Here is a 13,488-nt window from a genome sequence, read left to right on the forward strand (position 1 = left end):
TATTGAGTAATCGTATAGGCTGGATTGGAGTAGAAAATTGAAAACGTTTTGCATGACTTTGGAGAATAAATATTTTAACTATCATAATCAATAATTGTTTATTAGGCGTAGAGATTACTATTGCCGTGTGAAATTTATTACGGGCTTCTGTACATCATTAATATGCCTTTATTTTTAAACTTTTAGTTAAGGAATTAGTTGGGCTTTAAAAATATGCATAAAAAAAGAGTTTCAAAACATAAATTAATTAATTAATTCACCTATAAATTAGGTACTTTTCATTAATCTTAGACATCTTCCACCAATATATATATTGATTATATCCGTGCTCAGGTCGCCGTGAATTTCTAAATGTTAGTTAAAAAACCAAGTAAAATAAGATCTCTAGTATTTTCAATATTTCATTTTAATTATTAGCTTATTATTGTTTTTTTTTCTTCTAATTTAAAAAATCATCGAAATCTTTTTTGTTTTTCTTTTAAATATAATATTTCACAATCCAATCCTTAATAAAGACACTACCCACTTTATACGTATTTGCAATTTGGCATAGTTGTGAAATTAATCAAAGATCAACTACTGTTATTTTTTATTTTGTTATGGAGATATAACTCATTCCTATCGAATCAAGCCTTATAAAAATAAAGTGGCATATATGATCGCGACTCTATATTTAAAGTTGATATTAAACTCTCTAATTTATTGGTTAAGGAGTTTAAGTATCAAATTACTTGAATTAATCACTTTTGATACTATTAATTACTTGAATTAATTAAAATAAGATTAATTTGATTTTAAATTTGAATTCTGAATATATAACTACATTAAATACTTAAAAAAATTATCTCGTATAATAATTTTATCCGATGCTTAACTTTAAGGATAATGTAGTGTTAACTAAAATATAATTTAATTTATCAATGATTCCATAATCGTTGACCATATAATTATACAATTTGTTTCATAATTCATACATGACAAGGTGTCAAGGTATACAAGGAAGGATCATAACATATCTCAGTTATAGTTTCTTCCTAATAAAAACAAGCCAAGTAGGGCCACCCCACTATAATAGCCACCAAGCAACGCCACACCCGATTCCGGATCCCATAGAAGAAAAGGATTTCATGTCCTTTTGTGTCGGTTAGTCGTTCATACATCCTTCCAACCATGAGCAAGAAACCCTCAAGAAACCTCCTCAACACCAAACCCTTTTAATCAACCAACCTTAACCTTAACCTTAACCAAAACAAACACAAACTCAAACAACCGTTAACACCTCCCTCATCCATCTCCAAGTGCATGCACAATTAACCCACCATCATGGGAAACTGCGTTTTCAAGGGGTTGCAACATGGCGTGTCGGAAGACACCATGGTGAAGGTTGTCACCTCAAACGGAGGCATCATGGAGCTCTTCTCTCCCATAACCGTCGAGTGCATAACCAACGAGTTCCCCGGCCACGGCATCTTCCGGAGCCGCCGCGACATCTTCTCTGAACCGCTCCCCAAAACCGATGAGCTCCACGGCGGCCAAGTCTACTATCTCCTGCCTCTCAATCCTTCTTCTTCCAAAAGCTTCACGAGACAATTCTCCGACGTCCCCATGACGCCGTATCGAATGTCCACGTGTGATAAAAATAACAATAACAACAACAATAACATGTACTCGGAACCAGAAGTGGTTCCGAGATACAATAGTAGTGGGGTGTGGAAGGTGAAGTTGGTGATCAACCCCGAGAAGCTGTCGGAGATTTTGTCGCAGGAGTCGCGGACGGAGGCGTTGATAGAGAGCGTGAGGACGGTGGCGAAGTGCGGCAACGGTGTGCCGTCGTCGGTGGCCAACTCCGATCAATGGAGTGTGGCAAGCAGTTGGAAAGGTTCTATGTCGGAGAAGATAGGTTTAGAATAGCTAGCTAAAATTAATTAATTGGTTTGTTTTTTCTTTTTCTTTTTTTAATCCTTTTTTTGTTAGTGTTTAAGGACCCTCCCTGATTATTTTCTTCTACATTTGCTTTTTGACAACGTGCTAAATATTTTATTTTAGGTATTACGTGTGTTTGTATATATATGCATGTGAAGTGAGATATATATATATTGTTTATTTCTTTTATATGTTAATTGTTAGATCACTTTAGAAATAAGATTGAATTACATTTACACTTTTTTAGGTTTAAGGGAATTATATTTGGCGTTTTTCTTTTCAATGAAAAAGTTTTGCTCAACTTTTCTATGATTTAAAAATTACTTTAAAGTTTCAACGGAAAATAAGAATTTTTAAAATAAAAAGTTATTTGACAATTTTAGTTTATTTTTCAGGACTTAAGTGTTTTGATTTTTTCCTACAACAATTAGTTTAAGATGAGAGAGAGGAGAGAATAAGGTGTGCAACTTAATTATTTTTAAAAGGTTCAGTTAGATTTTTTTTAATCTACATTTCCACTTTTTACTTAGATTAAAAACAAAGCTTCTTGATTTTTAAAAGCTTTCCTTCAAATGCATATGTGTGTGTGTGTTTTTTTAATCTTTTTAAGAGTTATTTTCAGTGTTTGACTTAACCTCTCATTTAAAGGAAAACAGAAGAAGAAAAGTTAGGAAAAAAAAATTGGACCAACATATTTTAAGGAGAAGAAAAGTTAGTTGATTGAAATTAGATTATAGCTAAAATGTCAGGTGAAGAAAATATATATAAAAAAGAATATGTCAATTATATAATTAAAATTTAAATTTTTGATTAAAATTAAACTAATTGAAATAATGTTATTTAATTATTCTTATATAATTTATATGGTCAAGACTAATCAGGACTTATTTTCGTTTTTTTTTCAAAGATACATTTTAACATAATTTATGTGTTAACTTTTTTTTTTATTTATAAATATAACTTATGAATATATAGAATTTTTTTTAAAAAAATAAATAGCATATTTGGTAGTGATTGACAACGATGATAATGCAAACAGTAATAATAACAAAGGTGGTGCAATAGTAGTTGAGGTGATGATAGTAATATTATTATTAGTAGCAATGATAATATTGTGATAAGAGCAATTGTCTGATGACAATGATTGTAATGACAATGATTGATAATGATGACATAATAATGATAGAGACAACCACACGACAACAATACACGATAGTTTTATTTGTAATCTTTTAATGTAAAATCGTTTACTTTAATCTATGAATTATTATAAGTTATTATCATGTTCTTTTATATACACATTTTGACCTAGAGTCATCCAAAAAATAATATTATATATATATATATATATATATATATATATATATGAGAAAAATTTAAATGAAACTGATGTAACTTTCATTAACTATTACACCACTCAATAACTTTATATTAAATGTAAAATTTTCAAATTTTATTATTAGATTGAAAGTTCTTCACTTCTAGATCATATATACAAAATTTTATATTAATTCAAGATAACTTGATACTTCATTCTCATAGAACCAAATTGACGTAATATATATATTTTAAAATATACTAAAATATGAATATTTTAATTATCTTTGTTGTTCAATTTTAACAAGATTCGATATAAACATGAAAGGTGATATGAAGTTATAATTTAACAGTTGAATCGACAAAATTATATTTAATATAAAGTTATTGGATGATATAATAGTTTATTAAAGTTACACCAATATCATTTGAACCTTTCTCTATATAGAGAAGAAGAATTCACTTATTTCAATAGTAAATCTATTTAGACTTACTTCATTCAATAATTCATGTTATACATCAAATTTCAATAATTCAACTATTGAATCAAAAGTTCTTAATATATAATTTAAGTTTGCAAATTTTGAAAAAATTTAAAAATTATTTAATACTTTATTTCATTAATTTAAATTGACAAATAATAATAAATATTTTATATGTTGATTTGAATTAATGAAATAAAATATCAAATAATTTTTAAAATTTTTAAAAATTTGTAAACTTAATTTATTTATTAAAAAACTTTTAATTAAACAAATAAAATGTTAAAATTTGATATAAAACATAAGTTATTAAATATTATATTTTGATAAACCTACTCTTAAAATAAATTCCTTTTTTTATATATATTATTTTACTCAATAATATTAAAGAGTGTTTATTCTACCGCTTTCCAAAACAAAAAATCTAGCTGATTTTTGGATTCATTATAAATTGCTTCCGGACATTTCTCCAAGGTGAAAGCTTGGAAAGGGGGATTATGCGAATACAAAAAATGAATAGCAAATAACTATTAATTTTGCGTTGGGTTCGGGAAATAATTTTATATTCATGTCTTTCTATATGATTAGCTTCGATGAATAGAAGATTAAAGATTCCTTACTATTTGTCGTGATGAGGAATCACGTGAATTTGTTGAATTCGCAAAAGAAGCACTTTATTGTAATTTGTAAAGACTGAATATTTATATATTCATTCTCAATTTGCACCTTAGGGTGAATATGCTCTTGTCAGTGAAGTTTACTTATTTATTCTTTTAAATCAATGATAATATAAAGTGTAATGTTATGAGATTAATCCTTTTAAGTGTAATTTTCTAGTCAATTGCGAAAAGTATTTTTAATTTAAATAATAACTCTTTTTTTATCCATTAAATAATAACTCTTCTGAATGTAACGACCCGCCTAGTCATTGCACAACAAACAACACCAATATGCATATAAATAAAATATATACACATAGGTCTAGCCTGGAACTCAACAAGTTAATATACAAAAATATCAATCTGGCTATCCTAAGTAGTCATAAACAACAAAACATCAACTCCATCTGCCAGCTGCAGTCCTGCTACTACATTTTAACCTATCCCTACTCTACTCTCATACATAGTATGATCATTGCAGTCCAACCCACATGGAAACAGGCAAGGGTAAGCTAGTGAAAAGAATCAGCATATAATGAATTTAAACAGCTTCAACTTAACAGCACATCATCAATTTCATCAAGGTTAACAAACAACACATAACAGCATACATCTACATCTCAGCTTCACAACACACTGCACACATACAACTCATATCATTCAGCAAAATCAACAATTAACAGCTTATGCGTCGTCACGCATTTCAACTCGATTTGGTTGCTTGTAAGAGGTATAGCTCGACCTGCCCCCTATACCGTGGTCGCTTTGTACACGTGTGCCTCGACATTGCTCACACACGGGACCAACTAAGTACTTAGAGGAGAACAACACATTGACCACTCCAAGGAACAGCTTCCCAAGGAAGGTTTTCAACAATTTGGGCTTTAAGAGCACCACAGCTTCCTCAATCCACACAAAGGGATGAACAACTTCAAAAAACATCTCCTCTAGTCTTAGTGATCAACAACTCAGCCTTACGGCCTACACAGCTTATATTCAACAACACAGCTCAACTATTTTTAAACAGCATATAACACAGCTCGGCATAACAATATTCATCAGCATAAGCATCATATAGCATAAACATCATACAACACAACTCAGCTTTACATCATACAACATTAACAGCATTATCATAAAAGAACACATCCGTGCCTGGTGCAATAGGATTTGTGCCCCGCCTAGACCAAGCAGAGAGCTTCAAAGCTCTTACGCGCCCAACGCAATTTCAATTGCACCCGGCACAATAGAAGGCAGAGACTCCTAGGAGTCTCATAAGTCTGGCGTACCAAACCCACGCTCGACGCAAGTAAGGCAGAGACCTCCTCAAGGTCTCACGCTCGACGCAATACCAATTGCGCCCGGCGCCACCCCTGGTAGAGACCCCAGGGAGTCTCAACGCCTAGCGAGATCTAATCACGCCCGGCGCCACACCAGTAACCCAACTTCTTGAGTCCCTGTTTGATATCACGCCCAGCACAGTTCTCCCACACCCGGCATGAGCCATCCAAGGGCTTCCATTCCCAAGCTCATCCGGTGCAAACAACCTTGCACCGGCATGCTTGACCAATGGAACTCTTTGATGGTTACACGCTCGGTGCCAAGAACTACGCCTGACGCAATTACAAACAGCAACCCTTAAACTTCAAAAATTTCACCCAAAATATGCAAAATCAACCAGCTCAAACACATGCAATCCATCCAATGAACCACATTTTCAACAAACAACTCAAAAATCATCACTTTATCAACATGCAACCATCAAACACCCCAAAATCCCGATTTTCCCGAAACCCCGAAAATGCTCAACTCCTCAAATCCGACCGTCAATCTTTTGAAATTGAGTCACATTTGAGTTCCTACACACCTTCGCAACCAATTTGCACAAAACTAACTTCCCTTATCTCAGAGAAGAAGAATTCCGAGCTTCCGGGAAAAAGGAGGAGAAGGAGAGAAATGAGAGAAGAAAAGGAAGTATGCGCCCTCAGCTAGAAACCAACACCTCTACTCGACACCTTGAGAGAGCAAGGGAAAGAAGAAAGTGAGAAGAGAGAATGGGAGGAAAATGAATGTAAATAGGAAAGGAAGATGAGAAAAGAGAGAGAGCTACGGGTCTCACACTGAACATACCAAATTGCATGTATAAACTCTATATGCATGAAGTTTCTTCACATACAAAATATACATTTTTTCCCTAACATGTAAAATATACATTACCATATGAGATCCAAGGCAGTTCATCGATTTCCAGGACAGTTCATTGATTGAGTTTTTTAAAATATTAATTAACCAGATCGATCTATTTTATGAAAATAAATTAGTTAATAGAATAATTTTTTATAAAACAAATTAGTTCAAATTTTATAAACTGGATCAGATTTATTTAATTTTAAATTAAATCAATTCAGTATAGTTATATTATTACTTTATACTCACTAGCATAAAAAAGATGGTTCTCGCCTCCCAATAATTTTTTAAAAAATAAAACTGAATTATTATTATCAATAGGAGGATCTCAGAAGTTTGTTTAGATAGTTATAATTGTGAGGATAGTTTTTTAAAAAAATAATAGAGAGAAATAATAGTTTAAGTAGTAAATGTAAGAAAAAATTATACACAAATAAAGAGTAATCTCTTTTATTAATAATATAAATATAATATAATCCAAATTTTTCTCAACGAATCTGTTTTAATAATCAAGATTGAGTCGGTTAGATTTTCTGCGAAATCCTAATGTGTTTAGTTTGGTAGTTCCAACAGTCAAATTGCACAATTTTGAAGCCCAATATATAAGCTTTATGGAATAAATAAATAAGTCTAGAGTAACTATAAATGGGCTTAATGGAGTACCAAGCTGTGCAGTGCTAAATGAACACATCAAACCCATATCGTGAAAGTGAAAAATAAGGCCCACTCATTTATAGGACTGATTATTATTTAAAAGACTCTTTATAATTTAATTACACAATTATGTGATTATATGATCATTATATATGAAAAGGTTAAATACCTCTCTTTTGGTTCCTGATAACATTTTTTTGTTTCAATTTAGTCTCACTTTAATTTTTGGTCTCAACTTGGTCCCCAATAACTTAAATTAGTGCAATTTGGGACTTCTGTCCAAATGATTTAGATGGAGTTAACTCCTGCTGATGTGGCATCTACGTGGATATGCCACGTGGATGCGTAAGTGGAGAAAAACCTGGAACCAGAACGGCCCGTTCTGGATGTACTCTTGGTGTGTTAATTTTGCAACCGGAACGGGCCGTTCCAAATGCAAATTTCACACACCATTAGTGCATCAGAACGGGCTGTTCTGAAACTAGAACGGGCCGTTCTGGTTTTAGAACGGGCCGTTCTGGATTCAAAACGGCCCGTTCCAGAAAGCCAACTCCATGCATCCGTTGACCAAAGTGTCGCAACGTGATTCAAAAATTAAAAAAAAATTCATAACATATCATAAATTCAAAGATAGAAACGTGGTTCAGAAACTGAAAACAAAAATTCAGAACATAACATATACTAAAAAAGTTTAAAAAAATTACTGAGAAAGGAAATCATCTTGGTAACGCTGAAGGGAAACCATAAACCACAAAAATTCAGGTTGTACCTCTTCAAGAACATGCTGTTATTGTTGGGGTACATCATTAATAACTTCAAGGGAAAACACCGTTTTGTTTCATCCTTGACTGTATAGTGTCAATTTGATAGTAAGTGGTTCATTCCAGTTTGACTAACAATGAAATAAAATTTGTTACCATTGTCTTTAATGATATACTACATTATCCTTAATGATACTCTGTATAGCCCAACTGTTTAGCAATTGAAGTTATCAATTTTTATTTACAATATTACCAAATTCAGTGTTTGAAATCCTTTGTACCTTGGGTCTTTTTTCTTTTAGGATTCACAACCGTAAACTATTGTAGACCCCTAAAATTGTCCGGGTAGGAAATAAAGCTTGAAGACTCTTGAGGACTGAAGGAAAGTCAGCCAGAAGGACTCATGGAAGGCCCTAGGAGGATTCTCTGTAGGTCTAGAGGTCTTGTAATAGCTCAAAATAAGGAAGTGGAGGGAATGAAGCCCAATACGGCCTCCCAAAAGTTCAGTACGGCCGTATTGAACATTTTGAACTACAATACGGCCGCACTAAACTCAATACGGCCGTATTGAGGTTTCTTGAACTTCAATACGGCCGCACTGAACTCAATACGGCTGTATTGAGGTTTCTTGAACTTCAATACGGCCGCACTGAACTCAATACGGCTGTATTGAGGTTTCTTGAACTTCAATACGGCCGTACTGAATTCAATACGGCCGTATTGTAGTTCAAAACTTCAATACGGGCCGTATTGACTCCAGGGCCCGTATTGCGCCTGTTCCCTATAAATAAGACGTCATTTGGACGTCATTCCACACTTTTACACTGAGTTTTAACCCTCTTCTTGAGTATTCTGGGTTTTTTTGAGCAGTGCTCTGCCTAGAAATCACTCGGAGAGTTGATCCGACAAAGTTCTCGAGTTCTGAGCTTTTTGCTTGAGTCTCGAACTGAGTCGAAGGGAAATCCTCCGGATTTCCATAGTTAAAATTTTCTAGGAGGGAGCGAGCGGGCTTGTAGAGCGAGGGAACGCCAAAAAGCTTCCCAGTTTTACTTGAATATAAAAGCACGCTTCAAAGGTTTCTTCTTAAGACCTTCCTTTTACTGCTTTCTGTGTGTATATTTAACTGTCATCATGTAGATAGTTAAGTTATAATTGTTTAGAATAAAGAGGGGTAATTTAATAATTTCGCACTATTATTTTTAGAAATAATCTGTTATAGGGAACCCGAAAGGGGCGCTGTGGGGTGCTAACACCTTCCCCACGCGTAACCGACTCCCTTACCCGACTCTGGTTGTCATGGCCGAAGTCGATTTTTGAATCGATTGCCTTAAACTTCTTTTTCCAATGTTTTGAGTAAAACATTGGTGGCGACTCCATGAACCCTTCCTTTTTATGAAAACCGCTAATCCATGGAGGGTCCCGCTTGGGATTAACATGGATTGGTGAGCCTTTTAATAAAATTGCTCGTTTGACAAGGTCTCAGTTTGAGAATAAGTCATTCTAGCAATCCATATTTTTAAACAAATAAAAGAGTCCAACCATCCTTCGCGAATGCCGAAAGCCCGTTTCGGGCCGGTGGCGACAACTATAATCAGTGACCATTCGTGTATGGTATTCTGAAACCAGAACGGCCCGTTCTGGTTGCACTCTTGGTGTGTTAATTTTGCACCTGAAACGGGCTGTTCCAGATGCAAAATTAACACACCAAGAGTGCATCCAGAACGGGCCGTTCTGGTTTCAGGTTTTTCTAGAAATTTTGGCGTCCACGTACGCATCCACGTGGCATCCACGTAGATGCCACGTGGCCAACAGTTAACTCCGTCTAAATCATTTGGACGAAAGTCCTAAATTGCACTAATTTAAATTATTGGAGACCAAATTGAGACAAAAAATTAAAGTGGGACTAAATTGAAACAAAAAAATATTATGAGAGACCAAAAAAGGAATTTAACCATATGAAAACGATAACACTTACAAACATTATTTAAAATTTTTAAAAATCAATAAGGGTGTACATATAGTGAATTAGGTTCAATTCGGATAAATTTGTACAAAAAAAAAACTCAAAGAAACAAAAATATAGAAAAAATTAATTTAATTTTTTCACAAGTTAAAAATTAATATGACAAATAATCCAAACACACATAGTTTCCTTGCTCTAAATTTCTTATCGAAGGATGTCCAAGTCTTCTATGTCATATTTTTATTGATAGCTATTCTTGTAAAAATTCCTTTATTTTGTCACTATTGTTTTTCGTTTTTGGACAGCAATATTTGTGTGTAATGTTAACACACATACACACATATCTTTGTAACCTTGAAGATTCCTTTGCCTTCCAAATTTCCCACATATAACAACGTACCATATATACCCATTGCCACAATGATTTATTTGCTCGACTACAAGGTAACAATCTCTCAAACCAAAAACAATTAGCATTACAATCATGGAATAAAGCCAATGATATATCCCATGGCCACAAGCATTGCATCCATGCCTTAAAAAATCGCATTCCAAAAATAAGTTAAGTAACTCGCTTATTCTTCCTTCTTGTGACACCCTTTACACAATGTGTCTAACCTAGGCATGACCCTTTTATCAAATAAAATCAACCGAGGGAATACAATAAAGAGTTAGTTTCCACACAAATGCCTTTACCTTTGTTGGCTCGGTCCTCTGCCAAAGATATTTAAAGAATGGATCTCCATCACGAGTCACAAAATTTTTTAAAACTTTTTTGTTTGTTGATTTTACCAAGAAACCCTCGATGGACTATGCTTTCCATACCCTCCTATCACTCTCGCGCATGTCACTTTACATGTTTTACTACCCATTTGCCATATATATATCTTGTTCTCATTGGAAAAATTGTCTCTTCCTTTTTCATCTCCATTGTCACGTCTACTCCATCCATCAATAGACATTTACTTAGAAACTAATTCTCAATAAAAGTAGAGATTGAAAGAAACAATATCCTTTCTCGTGAAAACATAGATACGGACATGATATAATTTGTTTATTACATATGTACTGTACCTGTATAAGAGGATACACCAATTGTCTTCTCGTACTCTGAAGGCCGAACGAGTGCTCCGATCCGACGTGAGTAAAGGGGTTTGTACCTGCAAAAGGCACTCCGACGCTCAAGTCAGCACATGCACGAAAATCTAAGATAATTAATGAACAGTGACGTTACCTTTTGACCTGAACTATTTATACTGACATTTGTGGGCCCTGGACCTCATGGGCCCTGCAACATATTTATCGTATTAGGTAATACTTCTTAATCAGATAATTAATCTCTAATCATGGATTAAAGATAATTAGTAAAGTTGAGCCAATCCTGGTGACCGATTGGCGATCGGCCACCTGGTTCTGCCATTCGGCAGCCGACAAGAGGGTAGCCGAACGCCCTTACCCGTACACTGCCCCCCAGCCTTGAAGGAAGGCAGGGCTTTCTTCAAGGGTAAATTGGAGATGGCGGTTAGGGTAAGATGAAGAGGCGCACATTTATGACCGTTGGATCTTGAAAATCCAATGGTTACAACTTTTCAACACTTTAAATTTTCCCGCTTCTTTTCAATTCTATAAATAGGTTAGATGGTAGGGACATTCGCACGTATTACTCTAACCCGAATTGTGCTAGTCCGAGATCTTAGAAGCCGATCCGATTACCCATTGTGTTTTTGTGAAGAAATTTGTAAGTTTTTATCACCATGGTTGACACTTCTTCAAGTTTTTCGACTGACAGCTCTCGGTCATCGTCCTCCGAGGGGTCCTCGTCTAGTATATCAAGTCACTCTAGATTGTCTCAGCCCCCTGTTGATACCGAAAGGCCAGCTGAAGGTAATGGTTCTTTAGAAGAAACCTCTACTAGTGGGAGTGAAGAGGTCCAAGAGAAAACAAAACGGGTCTCAACTCGTCAACGATATGGTCCCTCCGATGTGCCTGGGTACGAGTGGGTGAACGGGGAAGTAACTTCCTACTATTCACGTTATCAAGATACAAAAATGATCACTAATCTTATGGACTACACCCACTGTCTGAACTTTGATACCCACGAGAATCCCTACCCGATTGGGATTCGGTCATGCCGAAATAATGCCTTTCCGAATCCTGACATGGTCTGTCTTGATCAAAGTGGTGGGAAGATGGAATCATTTTACATATATGACTGCCTTCTTCGGGATCTCAAAGTCAAATTACCATTTGATGATTTTACTATGGGAGTGCTGAGGGTGCTGAACGTTGCCCCTACTCAATTGCACCCGAACAGCTGGGCGCAATTACAGGGCTTCAAACACTTGTGTAAATGCCTCCATATTAGACCTTCCCCGCTTCTCTTTCTGTACTTCTATTGGTCCAGGCCAACTATTTTGGCAAAATGGCACTCTCTAAGCCGAGTAAGCGATCGGCTACTGCTAGATAGTTTTACTTCATCATACAAGAATTTCAAGGCCGGATTCTTCCGAGTGACTATACGGCCGAACAGGTGACGCTTCTTCTTTGATAAGGATGGGAAGAGCCTATTCCCTTTATACTGGACCTCACCCCTTGGCCCTATGACGTAGTACCGAAGAAAATGCTGACAGTCGAAGAACGAACAGATTTGAAATTATTAATGCGTCTTCCTCGGCGCCTGCCGACTAGGTCTTTAATCAATTTGATAGTGTCTCCTCGTTGGTGGGCTGACATGATAGGTATGCTATCTGTCCTATTTCCTCTGCCAACTTAATTCCTATTGATGTTTACTTAACCCTTTTTGCAGGAATCATGGTTAAGAGTGGAGCTAACGATCTGGACATTCGCAACCTTCTTGCCGCAAGAGTGAAGCAAGCTCGGCAATCTGGAGGGGTAGATACCTCGGCTGTTGCATCCTCCCCCCGACCCAATACCGACGACCGATTGCCCCCTCCTCTAGAACGCAAAAAGAAGAAAAGCAAGAAAGGGAAAGAAACCACCCGAGAACACACAAAAAGAAAGAGTTCTGACGATCAACCAGAGCAATCAAAGAAATCCAAGTCCATGCCAGAGTCATCCCCCAATCGTACCATTATAGTGGTACCTCCCCAATTGATGTCTCGGACCTTTCTCAGTGAAGATGCTCCGGTAGAATTGGTGATTCGGCCTGACATTGTTTCTCCATATGGACAAGAATTTTTGGCCACTTTAGATGTGAGAGCAAAGTGGAGGCTATTCTGCGAGGTGCAAACTCGCTCATTGGCCTTAGCTCATCACCTTGCCATGGAGCCTCTCGGCGAGGTTCTAACTTTGAGGTGAAGTCTCGAGGAAGCCGAGAAGACTGCAGCCGAAGCGATTTCGGTCAATGAAGAAGTAACTGTTAAAAATAGGGATCTGGTCGCCGAGTTAGATGTCGTTCGGCGAGACAATGATACTTTGCGCTTAGATCTTCAAAAGGTTACTAATGAAGGGTGTCGCTGACTAGAAGAAGCTGAGGCTGCGTATAACAGCCTCAAAGAGAAGTTAAAATTCCATGGCCAGAG

The 13,488-nt window shown here is 35.7% G+C and overlaps 1 protein-coding gene across 1 annotated transcript; it reads left to right on the forward strand.

Annotated features, from left to right (window-relative positions):
- The first annotated feature begins 1,007 nt into the window (after positions 1-1,007).
- Positions 1,008-2,112, forward strand: LOC109809974 (uncharacterized). Its single transcript, XM_083074871.1, has one exon. It carries the CDS (start codon positions 1,324-1,326, stop codon positions 1,909-1,911), a length of 588 nt encoding a protein of 195 aa, XP_082930997.1. The 5' UTR covers positions 1,008-1,323; the 3' UTR covers positions 1,912-2,112.
- Positions 2,113-13,488: the final 11,376 nt, after the last annotated feature.

The sequence above is a fragment of the Cajanus cajan genome, chromosome 5, assembly GCF_000230855.2.
Source record: "Cajanus cajan strain Asha chromosome 5, NIPB_CcT2T_4, whole genome shotgun sequence".
In the NCBI taxonomy this organism is placed as follows: Eukaryota; Viridiplantae; Streptophyta; class Magnoliopsida; order Fabales; family Fabaceae; genus Cajanus; species Cajanus cajan.

What these genes read in the sequence shown, in the direction of transcription:
- LOC109809974 (XM_083074871.1), top strand. Translation starts at nt 1,324, where the DNA reads ATGGGAAACTGCGTTTTCAAGGGGTTGCAACATGGCGTGTCGGAAGAC.